The 20,941-nt window shown below is 44.2% G+C and overlaps 1 protein-coding gene across 1 annotated transcript; it reads right to left on the reverse strand.

The window, feature by feature from the left end:
- Window positions 1-1,169: 1,169 nt before the first annotated feature.
- LOC115129806 (uncharacterized) lies at window positions 1,170-15,202 on the reverse strand. Its single transcript, XM_029660534.2, has 5 exons — window positions 14,904-15,202; window positions 7,608-8,156; window positions 5,863-6,023; window positions 5,568-5,700; window positions 1,170-5,336 (listed from the first exon to the last, which is right to left on the reverse strand). The coding sequence occupies exons 1-5, from the start codon at window positions 15,066-15,068 to the stop codon at window positions 5,004-5,006; spliced, it is 1,341 nt and encodes a 446-aa protein (XP_029516394.1). The 5' UTR covers window positions 15,069-15,202; the 3' UTR covers window positions 1,170-5,003.
- Between the last annotated feature and the right edge of the window lie 5,739 nt (window positions 15,203-20,941).

Consider the following 20,941-nt stretch of genomic DNA (forward strand, 5'->3'; position numbering starts at 1 on the left):
ATGATGGGTATGGGACCTGGGTATGATGGGGGATGGGACCAAATGATGGGTATGGGACCTGGGTATGATGGGATACAATGATGGGTATGGGACCTGGGATACAATGATGATGGGATACAATGATGTATGGGACCTGGGTATGATGGGATACAATGGACCTGGGTATGATGGGATACAATGATGGGATGGGACCTGGGTATGATGGGATACAAATGATACAATGGGTATGGGACCTGGGTATGATGGGATACAATGATGGGTATGGGACCTGGGTATGATGGGATACAATGATGGGCATGGGACAATGGGACCTGGGTATGATGGGATACAATGATGGGTATGGGATGGGGGATACAATGATGGGTATGGGACCTGGGTATGATGGGATACAATGATGGGTATGGGACCTGGGTATGATGGGATACAATGATGGGTATGGGACCAATGATGGGATACAATGATGGGTATGGGACCTGGGTATGATGGGATACAATGATGGGTATGGGACCTGGGTATGATGGGATACAATGATGGGTATGGGACCCAATGATGGGTATGGGACCTGATGATGGGATACAATGATGGGTATGGGACCTGGGTATGATGGGATACAATGATGGGTATGGGACCTGGGTATGATGGGATACAATGATGGGTATGGGACCTGGGTACAATGATGGGATGGGACAATGATGGGTATGGGACCTGGGTATGATGGGATACAATGATGGGTGATGGGACAATGATGGGTATGGGACCTGATGGGATACAATGATGGGTATGGGACCTGGGTATGATGGGATACAATGATGGGTATGGGACCTGGGTATGATGGGATACAATGATGGGTATGGGACCTGGGTATGATGGGATACAATGATGGGTATGGGACCTGGGTATGATGGGATACAATGATGGGCATGGGACCTGGGTATGATGGGATACACATCACTAGAAAGAAGAGGGAGTTTGAGTTTCACTTTCCAAGCGTAGATCACATTCCCTTTCCATTCTGAGGCGACTGTTGAGGGGTTTCCACTAAATAGCACAGCCACAAAGTATAAATCTGTCTGTTTGTAGTTTGGTTATATCATAAAAATTCCTGAAAACTAAAATAATTTTTTGGGTCATAATTTAAGGTTAGGCATACGTTTAGCAGATGATTAAGGTTAGGTTTAAAATCACATTTTATTCAGAAGATACATTTTAGAAGTAGGTAACTAGTGACGACCCTGTTGAGGGTTGAGAGGGAGGCTACAGCTAAAGAGAGGACAAAGTCAAACAACACAGAGTCAATAGGCTCAGTCAGTAGTCTCCTCACTTCACTACAAGCCTGCTGCAGACATAAACAAGGTAAGACATTCAGGGTACCGGTATTATAGTTTCTATGTCTTTATATATTTGTTTATATTGTAGCAACCCTCTAGGACTATCATGCAGGGCCTCGTGGGCAAAGGAGTTGCACCTAGTTCGGCTCTGATAGGCCACTAGGTTTGGGGGTTCAGGGGGTTAGAGAAATGGGAGATAAGAGAACGTAACTCAACTGCATACCCATATTACACTATCGCAGAAATCTCTCATCGAGTTGGTTTCTTTCCACCATTGGTGGCCAAACCTAAAGGTCCTGATGAGCCGCTGATTGTTAGAGAAGGGTTGGAGTAAAAGCCTGCCACCCAGTAAATCTAAAGAAGGAGTGTTTGCCAAAGTTTTATGACTTAGACATAGACACTTCCCTTTTGACCCTGGAAAGAGGAATTCTTATCTGCTCAATCTAATCAGAGACCTAATGAACAGCAGGAGCTTTAAAAGTGCAGCAGCGTGAGGCCGTAGTGAGGGAAGGGCCAACCAAAGTCTACGTTGACTTTGGTTGGCCCCTCGCTACGGCCTCACGCTGCTGCACTTGTTCACTCACAATATCGCCTTCGACAACAATGGCAACATCAGAAGTCCCCCCCTTCGAACCAAACAGGGGAGACTACGGCTTTCATCACTATTACAACTATGAACATATGTTACCTTATCCAGACGGGGATGAATACGACACACTGGGAAATCTCAACCACAGTGGCAACCACAACAAAGCACTTCTTGCTTATGTCACTAAACGCTGCTACAACTCCCTGGATTCTAGGGACAACAAGAGACCGAGTTGTATTCAGAGTCAGACAGGAAGGCTATATGGGATTCAGAGTGGACAAGCTCTACATAACACAGAACCATCCATACAGCCACCCACAAGAAATTGCATACAACCCACGGAACACCTATGAGGTCACACACAACCTCCTAGGGGAGATCCAAAGATTCCGGGAACTCCCTGGAATGACCCAGGTGAAATCCGAAGCTGCTACAAAAGAGATGTGAGTCAGCTGGGGTGCCTCAGCAGGGATAGCACTGCTGCTGATTTGTACGGTGGACTGCAGGGTGCTGAGGTAATGAGCAACAACTGTCAGGCTGAAGCTGGAAACAAAGAGCACACAGAGAGGGAGAGCCCAGATTAGATGGACGGACATCTCCAGAAGGCTCCTGGACCAGTGGTGCTTTATAAGAACAAGAGAGGCTGGACTACACCGTGGTTAGGGGCGGCGCCCTGAGAGTTACGACACCTCAGTGCTCCTGAATCCCGGCCTGCAGGCCAGGCTGCACCAGGAGAACTCTCATTGGTTCTAGTGGGGTCCTGAGTTTCACGACTCCAGTGGGGAGGATCCCCCTTATTTATCGCACTGTGAAGCCAGTCTGCAGCTGGGTTAAAGATGGAAGGTAGCCTAGCAGTTAAGAGTTGTACCAGTAACAGAAAGGTTGCTGGTTAGAATCCCTGAACCGACTAGGTGAAAAATATGTTGATCTGCCCTTGAGCAAGGCACTTAACCCTAATTGCTATTGTATGTCGCTCTGGATAAGAGCGTCTGCTAATTACTAAAATGTTGTAAAAAGGTCTTGTCTAGGGGTATAACGGGTGTTCGGCACAGAAAGGAAATCATGCTCATTACAACATACATTTAACTGCAGTAGACCACAATCAATTCAAATCACCAGCACATACGGAAAGTATTCAAGCCCCTTGACTTTTTCCACATTTTGCTACGTTACAGCCTTATTAAAAATGTAATTTAATTATGTTTTCCTTTCATCAATCTACACACAATACGGGTTCAAGTCCGGGCTCTGGCTGTGCCACTCAAGGATATTCAGAGACTATGTGCCTAGGGTTGCTGTTCTGTTGGAAGGTGAACCTTTGCCCCAGTCTGATGCCCTGAATGCTCTGGAGCAGGTTTTCATCAAGGATCTCTCTGTACATTGCTCCGTTCATCTTTCCCTCAATCCTGACTAGTCTCCCAGTCCCTGCCGCTGAAAAACATCCCCACAGCATGATGCTGCCACCACCACCATGCTTCACCGTAGGGATGGGGCCAGGTTTCTTCCAGATTTGATGCTTGGCTTTCAGGCCAAAGTTGCATCTTGGTTTCATCAGATCAGAGAATCTCGTTTCTCATGGTCTGAGTCCTTTAGGTGCCTTTTGGCAAACTCCAAGTGGGCTGTCATGTGCCTTTTACTGAGGTGCTGCTTCTGTATGGCCACTCTACCATAAAGGCCTGATTGTTGGAGTGCTGCAGAGATGGTTGTACTTCTGGAAGGTTCTCCTATCTCCACAGAGGAACTCTGGAGCTTTGTCAGAGTGACCATCGGGTTCTCGGTCACCTCCCTGACCAAGGCCCTTCTCCCCCGATTGCTCAGTTTGGCCGGGTGGTCAGCTCTGGGAAGAGTCTTGGTGGTTCCAAACTTCTTCAATTTAAGAATGATGGAGGCCACTGTGTTCTTGGGGACTTTCAAGTCTGCAGACATTTTTTTGTACTCTTCCCTAGATCTGTGCCGCGACACAATCCTGTCTCGGAGCTGTAAGGACAATTCCTTCGACCTCATGGCTTGGTTTTTGCTCTGACATGCACTGTCAACTGTGTGCTTGTCCAAATCATATCCAATCAATTTAATTTACCACAGGTGGACTCCAATCAAGTTGTAGAAACATCTCAAGGATGATCAATGGAAACAGGATGCACCTGAGTTCAATTTCAAGTCTCATAGCAAAGGGTCTGAATACTTATGTAAGGTATTTCTGTTTTTTATTCGTAATAAATAAATAAACATTCAGAAAAAAACATTTTCGCTTTGTCATTATGGGATATTGTGTGTAGATTGATGAGAATAATTATTATACATTTATTTTTAAATAAGGCTGCAATATAACAAAATGTGTCAAAAGTAGAGAGATCTGAATACTTTCCGAATGCATTTTAAGCCTGCTCACCTTCAGCTTATATTCAGTGACAGTCATTCTATTTGAAAGTTATTTTTCAGAAAGACAAGAATGTCCACATTCTCTGCTAAGAGGGCAGCTCTGTCAGCTGGAAGTGTTTCCCATAGGATTTCTTCCAGTAGAGGAAGAGTAGGAGATTGGAGACAGTAGATCTTATTTACAGCTACAAAAAGTGCAGTGTATGTACTAGGTAGCTAGAACAATGTTCTATTTTTTTTCTTTTTTAAATCGGGGCATAGAACAATGTCAGTGTAACCGTAGATACAAATGTAGTGACAGACAGAACAGAAAATGTAACTTGTATTGTGCATCAATAAAAAGCATGACTATATACCCCATATGCACATGATCACTGAGCTACACAACTATTTAGACAAACTAACAACCTACGAGAGAACAAAACCCCCAAAAAACAGTAACAGAACAGAGAGGAGTTGCACGAGAGAGAGAGAAAGTATCTCAGAATAGGAGTGCAGATCTAGGATCAGGTCCCCCCTGTCCATAATCTTGTTCACTATGATCTAAAAAGGCCAAGCTGATCTTAGATCAGCACTACCTACTATTCTGAGATGCTTTATGAATACAGGTAGGGACAGTAACTGGAATGCTGGCCAGGGCTATGTATACAGTCGTGAGAATCTTGGGGAGAATTCTAGATTTTTTCCCTATCACAACACTGTCCATTCCATTAGTCCTGTTGTTGTAGTTGTGACTGCTGGAAGTAGTGACAGAACAATTTTCTGACCTCCTCACCCTGGAGGTGGTCTGAAGTTCCAGAGGGAGAGGGGGCGTGTCCCGCAGTGTGACCAGGCTGGGGGTTCTCACCCTTGGTCACCTCGCCATGCCATTCCCCCCGGAACAAATCTCCATGGGCCTCACACACGTTATGCAGGATGCAGCAGGCCAGGATCATGGTGGGCACCACGTCCAGGCTGCAGTCGTTCCTCTTGCTCAGGCATTGCCAGCGCGCCCGCAGGCGAAGAAGCGCCGTTGCCGCCCCACGCCACGCCCGCACAAATCGCTACAGCAGGAGACAAAGTAACCAGGTTAAACGTTGATCAACAACAACAACAAAATGGATTTACTGCAGCAAAACTCTGGGTCTACTACAGTCCAATGTGTAAATTTAGCTCACAACTGTGTAAAACGTCTGAAATGTTCACTGAAATTGGGATTTTTTTTTTAACACATTACTACTTTGAGTTTAATCCATGAGTGATTCTGTTTTACGTTGTTGAAAATAAAAACCTGCCTGGTTGAAGGCCCTCCGGGCCTCCGCGTGCCCCCCTTCCTCCTCCTCCACATCATCCTCCTCCTTCTTCTTGGAATAGGCCTTCATCAGCCAGGGCTGGAGGGGGTACCCTGACTCCCCCAACAACACATATCTGGACAAGACAATGTGCTCTCAGTCTATTAGGCTGGTAGGACACAGGTCACCAGAGGGATAACAATAGTAATTGTATCACTGGACTACTATTACTGCTCATACTTATACAAGTAATAATGATAGCACTATCTAAAAGGGTAAATAATAATATCAATGATACCTCAGGGGTTTTCCCATGAAGCTCGGGGGTGGGTCAGGTGACAGCACGCCCTCAGAGGCCGACGCCCAAAGTGCTGAGTTCTGCAAGATGGCTGTCGGCTCAGTGCTGCCAGGGAAACCAGCACAGACGTCCCAGAACTGACCCAGCCCGTTCACAGCCACCTAACAGACAGATATGAGTGTTACTACCTCACAGACAGGCAGATGAATGTTACTATCTCACAGACAGGCAGTCAGACACAACCATATACTGTAACACTTCAATTAAATGCCGAGTCTCAAATAGCCACTTGACCCTTTCAATAGCCGGGCATTGGCACAAATTTCAGCAAATGTGTGTCTAAATGAATTGTTATAGGCACACGCTCTCCATGGTGCTGAACCGCAAAATCTGGGGTTTATGATAGGCAGCCTAGTCTTTGCAAGTCTGATCTGCGAAGGATGTTATTCTAATGTTTATATTGGTCATACTGGTCACAATAAATGGCGTGGTAGCCTTTTCAAAATTTTATTGAGGAAAAAGTGGCGAGAATCTGTCTCCTCACCACGCGCTCTCACCACTGGCGTCCCCCAGGGCTCTGTTCTAGGCCCTCTCCTATTCTCGCTATACACCAAGTCACTTGGCTCTGTCATAACCTCACATGGTCTCTCCTATCATTGCTATGCAGACGACACACAATTAATCTTCTCCTTTCCCCCTTCTGATGACCAGGTGGCGAATCGCATCTCTGCATGTCTGGCAGACATATCAGTGTGGATGACGGATCACCACCTCAAGCTGAACCTCGGCAAGACGGAGCTGCTCTTCCTCCCGGGGAAGGACTGCCCGTTCCATGATCTCGCCATCACGGTTGACAACTCCATTGTGTCCTCCTCCCAGAGCGCTAAGAACCTTGGCGTGATCCTGGACAACACCCTGTCGTTCTCAACTAACATCAAGGCGGTGGCCCGTTCTTGTAGGTTCATGCTCTACAACATCCGCAGAGTACGACCCTGCCTCACACAGGAAGCAGCGCAGGTCCTAATCCAGGCACTTGTCATCTCCCGTCTGGATTACTGCAACTCGCTGTTGGCTGGGCTCCCTGCCTGTGCCATTAAACCCCTACAACTCATCCAGAACGCCGCAGCCCGTCTGGTGTTCAACCTTCCCAAGTTCTCTCACGTCACCCCGCTCCTCCGCTCTCTCCACTGGCTTCCAGTTGAAGCTCGCATCCGCTACAAGACCATGGTGCTTGCCTACGGAGCTGTGAGGGGAACGGCACCTCAGTACCTCCAGGCTCTGATCAGGCCCTACACCCAAACAAGGGCACTGCGTTCATCCACCTCTGGCCTGCTCGCCTCCCTACCACTGAGGAAGTACAGTTCCCGCGCAGCCCAGTCAAAACTGTTCGCTGCTCTGGCCCCCCAATGGTGGAACAAACTCCCTCACGACGCCAGGACAGCGGAGTCAATCACCACCTTCCGGAGACACCTGAAACCCCACCACCCTTCTCACCCCCCCCCCCTTAAAAGATTTAGATGCACTATTGTAAAGTGGCTGTTCCACTGGATGTCTTAAGGTGAACGCACCAATTTGTAAGTCGCTCTGGATAAGAGCGTCTGCTAAATGACTTAAATGTAAATGTTAAATGTAAAAATAGACGCTTGGCTCAAATAGAAGCCTGTCTCTAATAAGAGCTGGCTGTGTTCAGCAATTGAAGCAAATAAAAGCCCGGGCTATTTATTGCAGCAGAGGTCCTGTCCTACCTGGGAGACCACAGAGAGCCACCCGTCTGGGTTGGCGTAGTTGGTCACGTTAGCGGACGGCGTGAGGATGGCAGTGTGGAGGGTTGCCACGGCGCCCACGCAGTGAGGGAAGCCCCAGCGAGATAGGAAGTGACGTGCAGAGTCTTCTACTTCCTGTACGCTGGGCGAGCATAGGTAGACGGGCCGGAGTAGTGTGACAATGGCGTGACACACGTCCCTCACACACTTACACACCGTGGAGCTGCCCACGCCAAACAGCCCACTGATGGTGCGGTACTCAATGTTGGACGCCAGCCGCCACAGGGCAACCGCCACACGCTTCTCCAGCGGAAGCGCCCGGCGGAAGTGGGTGTCCTGGCGAGCCAGGCGGGGTTTCAGCTTGCCACACAGGAAGAAGAAGGTCTCCCGGCTCATGCGGAACTTCTCCAGCCAATCAGAGGGCTGGAACTCAGTCATCACTACCCGCTCCCACCAATCAGTGCACTCCGTGCTGGTCCAGGGTCGGGTACGGATGTCACAGCTGCAGCGCACGTCTCGAGCTGTCAGCATCTGGAGAGAGAAAGAGGGAAAGACAGAGAGGGGGGTCTTTGTTTTCACCAGTGATACAAATCAGTATTATAAACCGGGTGGTTTAAGCCCAGAATGCTTATTGGCCGAAAGCCGTGATATATCAAACCCTATACCACGGGTATGACAAAACATTTATTTGTACTGCTCTAATTCATCTAATTATAATAGCAATAAGGCACCTTGGTGGTTTATGGTATATTGCCAATATACCACGGCTAAGGGCTGTATCCAGGAACTCCGCGTTGAGTTGTGCCTAAAAACAGCCCTTAGCCGTGACATATTGGCCACAGTGGTGACCTGTTATTCAGGGCGGGTGGGGCCCGTTTTGAGCCCCACCTGTTTAGCAAAAAAATGTATATATATACACATGCACATATATAGATCCAGTTGCAGAGGGAGGTGTTTAGTCCCAGAGTCCTTAGCTTAGTTATGAGCTTCGTGGGCACAATGGTGTTGAACGCTGAGCTGTAGTCGATCAACAGCATTCTCACATACAGTGCTGTGAAAAAGTATTTGCCCCCTTCCTGATTTCTTATATTTCTGCACATTTGTCCCACTTAAATGTTTCAGATTATCAAACAAATGTTAATATTACACCAAGATAACACAAGTAAACACAAAATGCAGTCTTTAAGTGATATTTTTATGTATTAAGGGAAAAAGCTATCCGAACCTTCATGGCCCTATGTGAAAAAGTAATTGCCCCCCCTTGTTAAATCATGAATTTACTGTGGTTAATCACATTTTTTGGAAAGCCGAGTTCAATTTCACTAGCCACACCCAGGCCTGATTACAGCAAGACCTGTTGAATCAAGAAATCACTTAAATAGAACCTGTCTGACAAAGTGACGTAGGCCAAAATATCTCAAAAAGCAAGACATCATGCCACGATCCAAAGAAATTCAGGAACAGATGAGAAACAAAATAATTAACATCATCAGTCTGGAAAGGGTTACAAAGCCATTTCTAAAGCTTTGGGACTCCAGCTAACCACGGTGAGAGCCATTATCCACAAATGGAGGACGGATGGTGCCGGCTCAGCGCTCCTGGTCACCAGTACGCCTCCTTGGACCAGGATATCCTGCGCCGGCTCTGGGCACTGTGTCTCCGGTGCGTCTGCACAGCCCAGTGCGTCCTGTGCCAGCACCCCGCATTTGCAGGGAGAAAATAAACATCCAGCCAGGACGGGTTGTGTCAGCTCTACGCTCCAGACTTCCAGTACGCCTCCACAGTCCAGTATGTCCTGTTCCTGCTCCTCGCACTCGCCCTGAGGCGCGTGTCCCCAGCCCGGTACCACCAGTGCCGGCACCACGCATCAGACCTCCAGTGCGTCTCCACAGTCCAGTACGTCCTGTGCCTCCTCCCTGCACGCGCCCTGAGGTGCGTGTCATCAGCCCGGTAACACCAGTACCGGTGCCACGCATTAGGCCTCAAGTGCGCCTTCAAAGTCCAGAGTTTCCAGGCGACAGTTCCCAGTCCGGAGCTTCCGGCGACAGTTCCCAGTCCGGAGCTTCCGGCGACAGCTTCCAGTCCGGAGCTTCCTGGCGACAGTTCCCAGTCCGGAGCTTCCGGCGACAGTTTCCAGTCCGGAGCTTCCGGCGACAGCTTCCAGTTTGGAGTTTCCGGCGACAGTTTCAAGTCCGGAACCTCCAACGACGGTCCCCAGTCCGGGGCCTCCGGCGATGATCCACGGTCCGGTTCCACAAAGGCGGAGGGATCAGCGTAAATAGGGGGGGCTGCGTCCAGAACCGGAGCCGCCACCGAGGGTAGATGCCCACCCGGACCCTCCCCTATAGGTTCAGGTTTGCGGCCGGGAGTTCGCACCTTTGGGGGGGGGGGGGGGGGGGGTGTACTGTAATGCCCTGACCTGAGATATCTGTTTTCTCTATATTTTGGTTAGGTCAGGGTGTGACTAGGGTGGGTACGCTAGTTTTTGTATTGTCTAGGTTTTTTTGTATGTCTAGAGTTTTTGTAAATGTGAATTGAATGTAGGAGAATATAACACAATAGATCTGGTTTAGATAATACAATGAAAAAAAACATATGTTTTTGATTTTTATTGTTGTATCATCATCTTTAAAATGAACAAGATAAAACAAACATTCAGATAGGATGATGTGGACAATTTCAGTGACAAATATAAGAGGGCAACAGTACTTGTGCAATGTTTCAGAATAACTTCCAAAATGAGTGTGCTACATGACATTTATCATGAAGTCACCCAGGTGTCCCACACAAGTAGCCCAAATGTACCCAAGTGGCCAAATTGGTGAAGGTATACAAATAACTTTAAACAAAATGGTATTCTAACACGACCCCCCCCAAAATGGAGAAAAAAATATATACATTTACAAAATAACATGGGTAACTATTTGCACACTTTCAATATTTGGAAGACCCTCTGTCCTCTATCAAATCAAATGTATTTATATAGCCCTTCATACATCAGCTAATATCTCAAAGTGTTGTACAGAAACCCAGCCTAAAACCCCAAACAGCAAGCAATGCAGGTGTAGAAGCACGGTGGCTAGGAAAGACTCCCTAGAAAGGCCAAAATCTAGGAAGAAACCTAGAGAGGAACCAGGCTATGAGGGGTGGCCAGTCCTCTTCTGGCTGTGCCGGGTGGAGATTATAACAGAACATGGCCGAGATTTTCAAATGTTCATAGATGACACGCAGGGTCAAATAATAATAATCACAGTAGTTGTAGAGGATGCAACAGGACAGCACCTCAAGAGTAAATATGAACCGTTTAGGGTTCCATAGCCGCAGGCAGAACAGTTGAAACTGGAACAGCAGCAAGGCCAGGTGGATTGGGGACAGCAAGGAGTCATCATGCCAGGTAGTCCTGACGCATGGTCCTATGGCTCAGGTCCTCAGAGAGAGAGAAAGAGAGAATTAGAGAGAGCATACTTAAATTCACACAGGATACCGGATAATACAGAAGAAGTACTCCAGATATAACAAACTGACCCTAGCCCCCCGACACATAAACTACTGCAGCATAAATACTGGAGGCTGAGACAGGAGGGGCAGGAGACACTGTGGCCCCATCCGATGAGACTCCCGGACAGGGCCAAACAGGAAGGATATGACATCACCTACTTTGCCAAAGCTCTACACAATATTGTGCTGCTGAGTTATAATAAACAGATTATATATATATATATATATATGAGTACAGGGAACATAAGGTTGAAAATATTATTATAGACCTGCTACATCTACTGTCTCTTTTATATTATGACATTTCAGATAGATCTACTGTCTCTATTATATTACAACAGACCAGCTGTATCTACTGTCTCCATTTCACTTTGGCCATTGTTGTGGGCCTGACCTCCCCTCAACAGCCTCATAGGCTATTTCATTTCACAAATATATTTTATATTATTAATTTCAAACAACGGCATTAGCATGAGAAGAACGTACCAGTCCAAAACGGTGACGTTGTTCCTCTTCTGCAGGCACTTTACAGATTATACACAGTGGCTACAACGGTGTCCTCTCAGTTCAAAAAATATTCCTCCACTTGGGAATCGCTAAATTAATCGTCCTACAACAATCTCTGTCTCACTTTTCCGATCAATTTCTTCTAAAATTGTGTGTACATCTATACAGCTAGACTTCGATTTAGCTTTCCCTGACTTAGTCGCTATACTGATTGATATATAAACAGCTGAATCTGCGCGTTTACCAAAAACAACGCTGTGCGTAAAATGCGTAGCTCCTTCCGGGAATAAAACTTCAATAGCAAATGACTCTCTTACGCTGGAGTTTACGACATGGGTTGGTCTTCCAACACACAACCATTGCATATTGCCGCTTACCTCAGCTCATTGGCTATCTACCCAGCTAGATTTCAAGACGATCAGTGGTCATTGGGTTAAAATACAGTCAATGAGTCAAGTGGTCCTATAATTGGTGCACAATGAGCTCGTCACTTGTTATCTTCCAATCGTTTTTTGGGGGGGTCAATACGTCCCGCGAAATGACCCATCAGGTTTGGTTGTGTTACAAACAAACAGTTGATTGCAAGGAAACCAAACATGACTGGATAAAGTCAGGTATAGTCTGTGTATTTACGTCGGATGTTTCGTCGAAAATTGAATGACACGAAATTCAACGAGATAAGCGTTCACAAAATGTTTCGTGTTAGGCTATAAAAAATGGATTTAACCGAACAAAAGACCATTCATTGTGTAACAATGAGCCTTGGGATTGCAAACAGAGCAAGATCTTCAAAGGTAAATGATTTATTTCAATGCAATCTGTGATTTTGTTACGCAAGTGCTGGTTGAACAAGTAGTTTGATATGGGGGTCTGTGCTCAGATAATTGCTTCGTATTCTTTCGCAGTAAATCCATTGGATTAGCAAGATTCTAGGCTTTTGAAGCATGTGAGACACTTGTATTTTCAGGAATGTTTAATATGACTATTTGTGGCGAACACCGTATGTTGTCGAATTCAAACCCATATCCGGGATCGCTAGATCAGAGAAGTTAAGCAAGTCAGCCATATCAGCTATGTTTTTAAAAAAAGGGAGTAAATGAGGCTAAATTAACCGTTTCGCTGCCAGACAAGGCTCCGCCGATAGCCAGTTGTAGCGGTGGTAAGGATTCACTCCATGGTGCTGAAAAGAAAGCTCTGCTGTTGAGACATCTTTATGAACAGTGCCTTTCGAAAGTATTCAGACCCATTTACTTTTTCCACATTTTGTTACGTTACAGCCTTATTCTAAAATGTATTAAATAAAATAAAAAATCGTCATCAATCTACACACAAAACCCCATAATGACAAAGCCAAGAGGTTTTTAGAAATGTTTGCAAAGTTACTAAAATTTAAAAACAGAAATACCGTTTTTATATAAGTATTCAGAACCTTTGCTAAGAGACCAAATATTTTGCTCGGGTGCACCCTGTTTCCATTGATCATCCTTAGATGTTTCTACAACTTGATTGGACATGTGGTAAATTCAATTGATTGGACATGATTTGGAAAGGCACACACCTGTCTAGATAAGGTCCCACAGTTGACAGTGCATGTCAGAGCAAAAACCAAGCCATGAGGAATTGTCCATAGAGCTCCGAGACAGGATTGTGTGGAGGCACAGATCTGGGGAAAGGTACCAAAACATTTCTGCAGCATTGAAGGTCCCCAAGAACACAGTGGCCTTCATCATTCTTAAATGGAAGAAGTTTGTAACCACCAAGTCTCTTGGACAAACTGAGCAATCAGGGGAGAAAGGTCTTGGTCAGGGAGGTGACCAAGAACCCGATGGTCACTCTGACATAACTCCAGAGTTCCTCTGTGGAGATGGGAGAACCTTCCAGAAGACCAACCATCTCTGCAGCACTCCACCAATCAAGCCTTTATGGTAGAGTAGCCAGACGGAAGCCACTCCTCAGTAAAAGGTACAACATCCCGCTTGGAGTTTGCCAAAAGGCACCTAAAGACTGTCAGACCATGAGAAAGAAGATTCTCTGGTCTGATGAAACCAAGATTGAACTATTTGGCCTGAATGCCAATAGTCATGTCTGGAGGAAACCTGGCCCCATCCCTAAGGTGAAGCATGGTGGCGGCAGCATCATGCTGTGGGGATGTTTTTCACGGGCAGGGACTGGGAGACTAGTCAGGATTGAGGCAAAGATGAACGGAGCAAAGTACAGAGAGTTCCTTGCTGAAAACCTGCCCCAGAGAACTCAGGACCTCAGACTGAGGAGAAGGTTCATCTTCCAACAGGACAGCGCAGGAGTGGCTTCGGGACAAGTCTCCGAATTTCCTTGAGTGGCCCAGCCAGAGCCCGGACTTGAACCCGATCAAAAATCCCTGAAGAAACTTGAAAATAGCTGTGCAGCAACACTCCCCATCCAACCTGACAGAGCTTGAGAGGATCTGCAGAGAATGGGAAAAACTCTCCAAATACAGGTGTACCAAGCTTGTAGCGTCATACCCAAGAAGACTTGAGGCTGTAATCGCTGCTTCAACAAAGTATTGAGTAAAGGGTATTAATACTTATGTAAATGTGATCTTTTTTCTATTAAATAGCAAAAAATTCTAAGCTTGTTTTTGCTTTGTCATTTTCGGTAATTGTGTGTAGAATGATGAGTTTTTTTTTTTTTTTAAATCAATTTTACAATTAGGCTGTAACATAACAAAATGTGAAAAATGTCAAGGAGTCTGAATACTTTCCGAAGGCACTGTAAAGCCCTAACAGTTTGTGAGCACCGTTTGTCACCGTTATAGTGCAATTAATGTATTGTGTAGTGTTGTGCCATGCCAAAATGGAGTTTGCCCCTCCAAGATGTACATGCTAAAATTGCCACTGATTGGCCATATACCACACGCCCTCGTGATTTATTGCTTATGGGCGCTGTTAAAGTAAGTTTTGCTAGGTCATTGTGGACTGGTAAGTATCTGCATCTGGTGCAAAATGTTACATGTCTGAATCCAGCAATATAAAGTTACTTTTGAGACTTTCATTTCAAGCCTATCCAAAACCTTCACCGTTCGGAGTTAATGCCTAAACGTAACATTAAACATTTCTTAATTTGACGTTTACAACCACTTCGAAATTAGAATTTTGAGAAACACGGTTGAACGTCTTATGTGACACAGAGTTTATTGCTTTGTTTATGCGTGTGCGTTTAGCTATTCGTGTATGGAACGCAGTCCAATGAACTTCAATATAAATGGCTTGGTTTAGCTTTGTCAGATTACAGTACCATGAGCATTCGCCTCTGTCTTTGGAAGAAGTATTGTCTGTGGCGGATACGTCTCTTCACCTCATTGAGTCTCTGTGTATCCGCGTTGTTTATGTCTCTTCTGCGCTTCATCAGCATATAGGTCATAAGAAACATTAACGGCTGAAGCTTGTCTTCATCAGCCATTTTAATATATTCCAACAGTTGAAGAGCTTCTCACAAATTGACAAAAGCAAACATGATTTCTAACCGTTGAGGTACATAAGGTTCTAACGTGCAATGGGCGGTTCGGTCGTGAACTCGGTTGAAGGAAGATTAGAACAACACCAGGTTGAACTTCCGGTAGTATTTTCCCATGAATTTCAAAATAAAAGTTTTACTGTTAATGCTAAATGTTAAAGCGAACAGATTAGGCTATATTTTTTGTCCACAAAAAAGTACTTGAATAAATATGATTTACTTTAATTTAACAAGACGAACAGTTTAGGAATAGGATGTAGATCTCAGTATTTTAACCAACCAACCACACCAAAGAATAAAGATATGATCAAACATGGCCAGTGTTATCCATCATAGTAATCATGTACAATAACGGAAACGGAGGCATTCAAATGACATCCATAAAAAAAAACATTAATAAAACAAGATATGTACTTTGATGAATTCAGTCAAAAACAGATGTGACCTATTTAAATACTGTATTTTAAACAAATAGCAGTTTTGGTTTCTGGGGCATTCTGTACATATAGACGACAGTGTCCCAAATATCGCAGGGACTGCAGTCTTAAGAAATCACTAAATATTATGAGTAATACACAATGGTGTGGGCTAACTGAAGCCAGCAGTGTCCTGGAGGGTAGGTCGCTGCAAGTGGAAGGTAGAATGTTGTTAGAAATCTGGTTCTGATGTTTTTCCCTCAACACAGGGGCACTCTCAAGTTGTCACCTAATTGCTTCATCTATAGTGTTGTGTTGTCACAAGTAAAAAGAGAAGACTTTACAAATTATTTCATTTTCAAATATATACAAACAAGGAGCCCACTGAGTTTAGACCTTGGCACCTTTACTCATGTATTCCTAACGTATTCATGTTGTGATGTGCGAAAACAGAAAAAATATATACAGAAAATGACACAATGACAGTTTTCTATATGTTGTGAAAGCATCTCATATGTCTTCTCAAGTTTACTTTGAAAAGGAAGCAACTGCCACTCTGTCTACTATCAAATCAAATTGATTTATAAAGCCCTTCTTTCATCAGCTGATATCTCAAAGTGCTGTACAGAAACCCAGCCTAAAACCCCAAACAGCAAGCAATGCAGATGTAGAAGCACGGTGGCTAGGAAAAACTCCCTAGAAAGGCCAGAACCTAGGAAGAAACCTAGAGAGGAACCAGGCTATGAGGGGTGGCCAGTCCTCTTCTGGCTGTGCCGGGTGGAGATTATAACAGAACATGGCCAAGATGTTCAAATGTTCATAGATGACCAACAGGGTCAAATAATAATAGCTCAGGAGTAAATGTCAGTTGGCTTTTCATAGCTGATCATTCAGAGTATCTCTACCACTCCTGCTGTCTCTAGAGAGTTGAAAACAGCAGGTATGGGACAGGTAGCACGTCTGGTGAACAGGTCAGGGTTCCATAGCCGCAGGCAGAACAGTTGAAACTGGGGCAGCAGCACGGCCAGGTGGACTGGGGACAGCAAGGAGTCATCAGGCCAGGTGGTCCTAGGGCTCAGGTCCTGAGAGCGAGAGAGCGAGAGAGCGAGAGAGCGAATACTTAAATTCACACAGGACACCGGATAAGACAGGAGAAATACTCCAGATATAACAGACTGACACTAGCCCCCCGACACATAAACTACTGCAGTATAAATACTGGAAGCTGAGACAGGAGGGGTCGGGAGACACTGTGGCCCCATCCGACGATACCCCCGGACAGGGCCAAACAGGCAGGATATAACCCCACCCACTTTGCCAAAGCACAGCCCTCACACCACTAGAGGGATATCTTCAACCAACCACCAATTTACCATCCTGAGACAAGGCTGAGTATAGCCCACAAAGACCTCTGCCACGGCACAACCCATGGTTGGTGCCAACTATAACATTTCTCCCCTGTGTGAACAGTCTGATGGTATTTTAAATGGCTATGGAAGGCAAAGCATTTATTGCATATTGGACACCTGTATGATTTCTTCCATGTGTGTATGGTCTTATTAATTCTAAGGCCCTGTGATCGAGTGAAGCATTTCCCACAGTCTATGCAGCAATATAAGGTTTCTCCAGTCTGTGAGATATCATGTGTGTCGTTAAGTTTAGTTTCTGGTTGACGCATTTGCCACAGTCTTTGCAGCAATATAATTTCTCTCTTGTATGTATCTCTGTATGTTTCGCCAAGTCTTCCTTTCTTTCAAAACATTTGCCACAGACTTTACAGTAATTTGGTTTCCTTGAGTGCACACTTGAATGTCTGGTCAAGCATACCTTCCTTCTGTAGCATTTGCCACATTCTTTGCAAGGATGCGGTCTTTCATCTATGTGACTGGTTTAATCTTATTTGAAATTGCTCACTATGAAATGTCAGAGTTTCCTAATTCCTACCAGCACGTGAATGTGGCATACGTCAATTCAGTGACAAACACATCAAGAGCTGTAATTTGGTCGTTACTAGCGTCTATGGCCGCAGTCATAAACACTGCCCATTTCTACAATTTAACTTCTGAAAATGTGATTTAAACCTAACCCTAACCTAACTTTGACCTTTTATTTTATCAGGGAGTCATACTGAGACCAAGGTCTCTTTCAGGTGAGCCCTGAATTACATAAAATGCAAGTAGAAAGAAAAACCCACTCATAAAATAAAACACATTCATCAGTAATATGGTGCTCAGTCAGTTTTCTCAATTGCCCTAGAAGCAACAGAACATACAATTTAAGAACATGTTGAAGATTGTTCCACAAATAAGGTGCAAGAAAGATAAATCTGCTTTTAGTTAACTCGGTTGAGACCAAATTAATATCCGGATTTAGCCATCCCTGAGACTGGGTGTAGCAACTAGTATGTCTAAAGTTTAGTAATGATGTTAGGTACAGTAGGCCTTTGTGTAAAAGGGCTTTTATAAATGAAAACATAGCAATGTAGCAACCTACATGAGGGCCAACGAACCTTCTGGTAAATAATGCAGTGGCGAATACTAAAATTGTCGTCCGTAATAAAGCGTAGTGTGCTATGATAAACTGCATCTAACTGATTACATGAAGTGGCAGCTGCTTTCATATATATGGTACCGCCATGGTTTACGACCAATAGGAACAACGACTGAGTAATCTGCTTTCTACTTTTTTAGCGATAGGAAGGACCTATTTCTATAGAAGAAGCCCATTTTTATAGAGAAGAAGACCATTTTATGCTCAGCTTCTTAACTAACTCCTCAATATGCTTTTTAAAAGACAGCTTTCCATCAATCCAAAAGAAGAGTCGTTTTTATATGGCTAAAGGAGAAGGATTACCATATTTATTGTCTTCAGGAAATTAATTCCAAATCTTTTGATGTGTGTGTGGCCTGGGAAAAAGAATGAGATGGTAAAATCTATTTCAGTCATGGGTTAATAAGAAATTCTAAGGATGTTTGAAAGATTAGTGGAATCTGTGTGGGTAGCTGGACAGGTAGGATGACTGACAGTGAAGGTGAACAGGTGGTCACGTGTCAGGTGACAGAGGAATGTATGAGACTGAGGCAGGAATTCCTTTAACCATAAAGTGGTATATTTACTGGGTAGTCTGTGCTGCATCACAAAGGAAACAAATAACATGTATACAATCAAATATCAAATCATATCAGTCATTATTAACATAAATTAGGGAATTCAACAGTCCAGTTCATTAAGAAGTCAATAGTAATCATCCGCGAGTCATTTAGGCTCACAACTATTTATCATAAATCATGAAAGAATACAAACGGGGAATGTGGTCATTGACAATTCACATTACATAATATGTTTGAAGCTGCGCTCCAAGCCGCGCTCCGCGGTGATAACTATAAACAATAACTGAATGGCCCACTCTCCCGATCGCCACAGATAATTCAGAAAGGTAACATGAAAGGTAACAGAGTCGGTGGACTTACGTGGATTCATGGACGCACAGAACTTCTGAATGAGATGGAGTTAAGGAAGAGAAAGCAGCGAGATCAGGCGATGGCAATTTCCTCCTTTTATGGAGTTGAGATCTGTCGGACATTTCCACCTGACCTAATTAAAGCGCCCCTGGCCCAGCTGAGTAAATGGCAATGAATTAAAGGAGTATTCCACCAACTCCATGGGCCTTTTCTACAATGTTATTATCCGATTCAAAAACTATTTGGACCTTCGGGTACAATCCGTTAAATCAGATCCTCAAATGAAGATAGATTGCCTTGAATATGCTACTGGATAATGAAGAGTTTTGGCTCATAGATTTACATGGACCGAATAATGACAATCCAGCTTCTTTGAAAATATTTATAATAATCAAATTTGTCTCCTTAGAAACAAATAACTCTAATGGTAGGGGTTTCCAATATATTTTTAAGTACATCAATACACCGTAAAGGCAATCACATTACTTATCAACTATCCCCCTCTGGCTCTCAAAGAGATTCCGAATATTATAGACACGTTAAGAATTTACGGATATTTGGAAGCTTAAAAACCCAGATCCCATAAAATATACTTGGAGGAGGCTTAATCAATTTAGTCTGATAGATTTTTTTTATGGTATCCTTGCATATGGTGCCAAAAGTAAAACAAGTACGGATTGAGGATCGAATGCGATCCAACCATCATTTTATATCCTTCCGTGTAACTATGGCAGACTTTCCACGAGGACGGGGATATTGGCAATTTAACCAGGGTTTATTGACTGACTACTTTCTTAACAAAAAACAAAGGAATAACGTACTTTTTCTTGCACAATACAGGTTCAGTGTAGGCGGGTATCATATGGGATGCCTTTACGTGTGCCCTTAGAGGCCATTCAATTACATTTTCATCCCAAATATCCATCAATGGTGTAAATAAAAGTAATACAGAAGCACTGAATGATCCAGACGCAAAACAAAAGGAGTTTGAGGAACTTATTCAGGAAATATCGGTATCATTTATCTAAAAAAACAGCAAATTGGATGGAGAATGGCAAAAAATTCACCAACCTTTCTCGAAACCTTCAATATAGAACTGCTACCAAAAATAACCTACAATTCATTTTTATAAACATGGAGAAATTCTTCTCACCAACAGAGATTTTGAATGACGTAAAATATTTTAAATAAATGTTATTTTGTCATGTTTCTTCAACCTCACTTGAGAATACGTTTTGTAATATCCTTCTCCCCAAAAAACTATTTTCAACACAGTTTTTGGTGAAGGCATAATTACACATGATGAACTGGTTGGCAATTGATTCCTTTCAGATGAGGAAAACCCCTCGTCTGAAGACATTCCAATATAGATTTAGCAAACTTATGAATTTCTGAAATAATAAATAACGGTTACATCTGACAACGTTGAATTGCTAAGAGGCTTATCTACACTGCTCAAAAAAATAAAGGGAACACTAAAATAACACATCCTAGATCTGAATGAAATATTCTTATTAAATACTTTTTTCTTTACATAGTTGAATGTGCAGACAACAAAATCACACAAAAATGATCAATGGAAATCAAATTTATCAACCCATGGAGGTCTGGATTAGGAGTCACACTCAAAATTAAAGTGGAAAACCACACTACAGGCTGATCCAACTTTGATGTAATGTCCTTAAAACAAGTCAAAATTGAGGCTCAGTAGTGTGTGTGGCCTCCACGTGCCTGTATGACCTCCCTACAACGCCTGGGCATGCTCCTGATGAGGTGGCGGATGGTCTCCTGAGGGATCTCCTCCCAGACCTGGACAAAAGCATCCGCCAACTCCTGGACAGTCTGTGGTGCAATGTGGCGTTGGTGGATGGAGCGAGACATGATGTCCCAGATGTGCTCAATTGGATTCAGGTCTGGGGAACGGGCGGGCCAGTCCATAGCA

Source organism: Oncorhynchus nerka, linkage group LG5 (assembly GCF_034236695.1).
Source record: "Oncorhynchus nerka isolate Pitt River linkage group LG5, Oner_Uvic_2.0, whole genome shotgun sequence".
Classification (NCBI taxonomy): Eukaryota; Metazoa; Chordata; class Actinopteri; order Salmoniformes; family Salmonidae; genus Oncorhynchus; species Oncorhynchus nerka.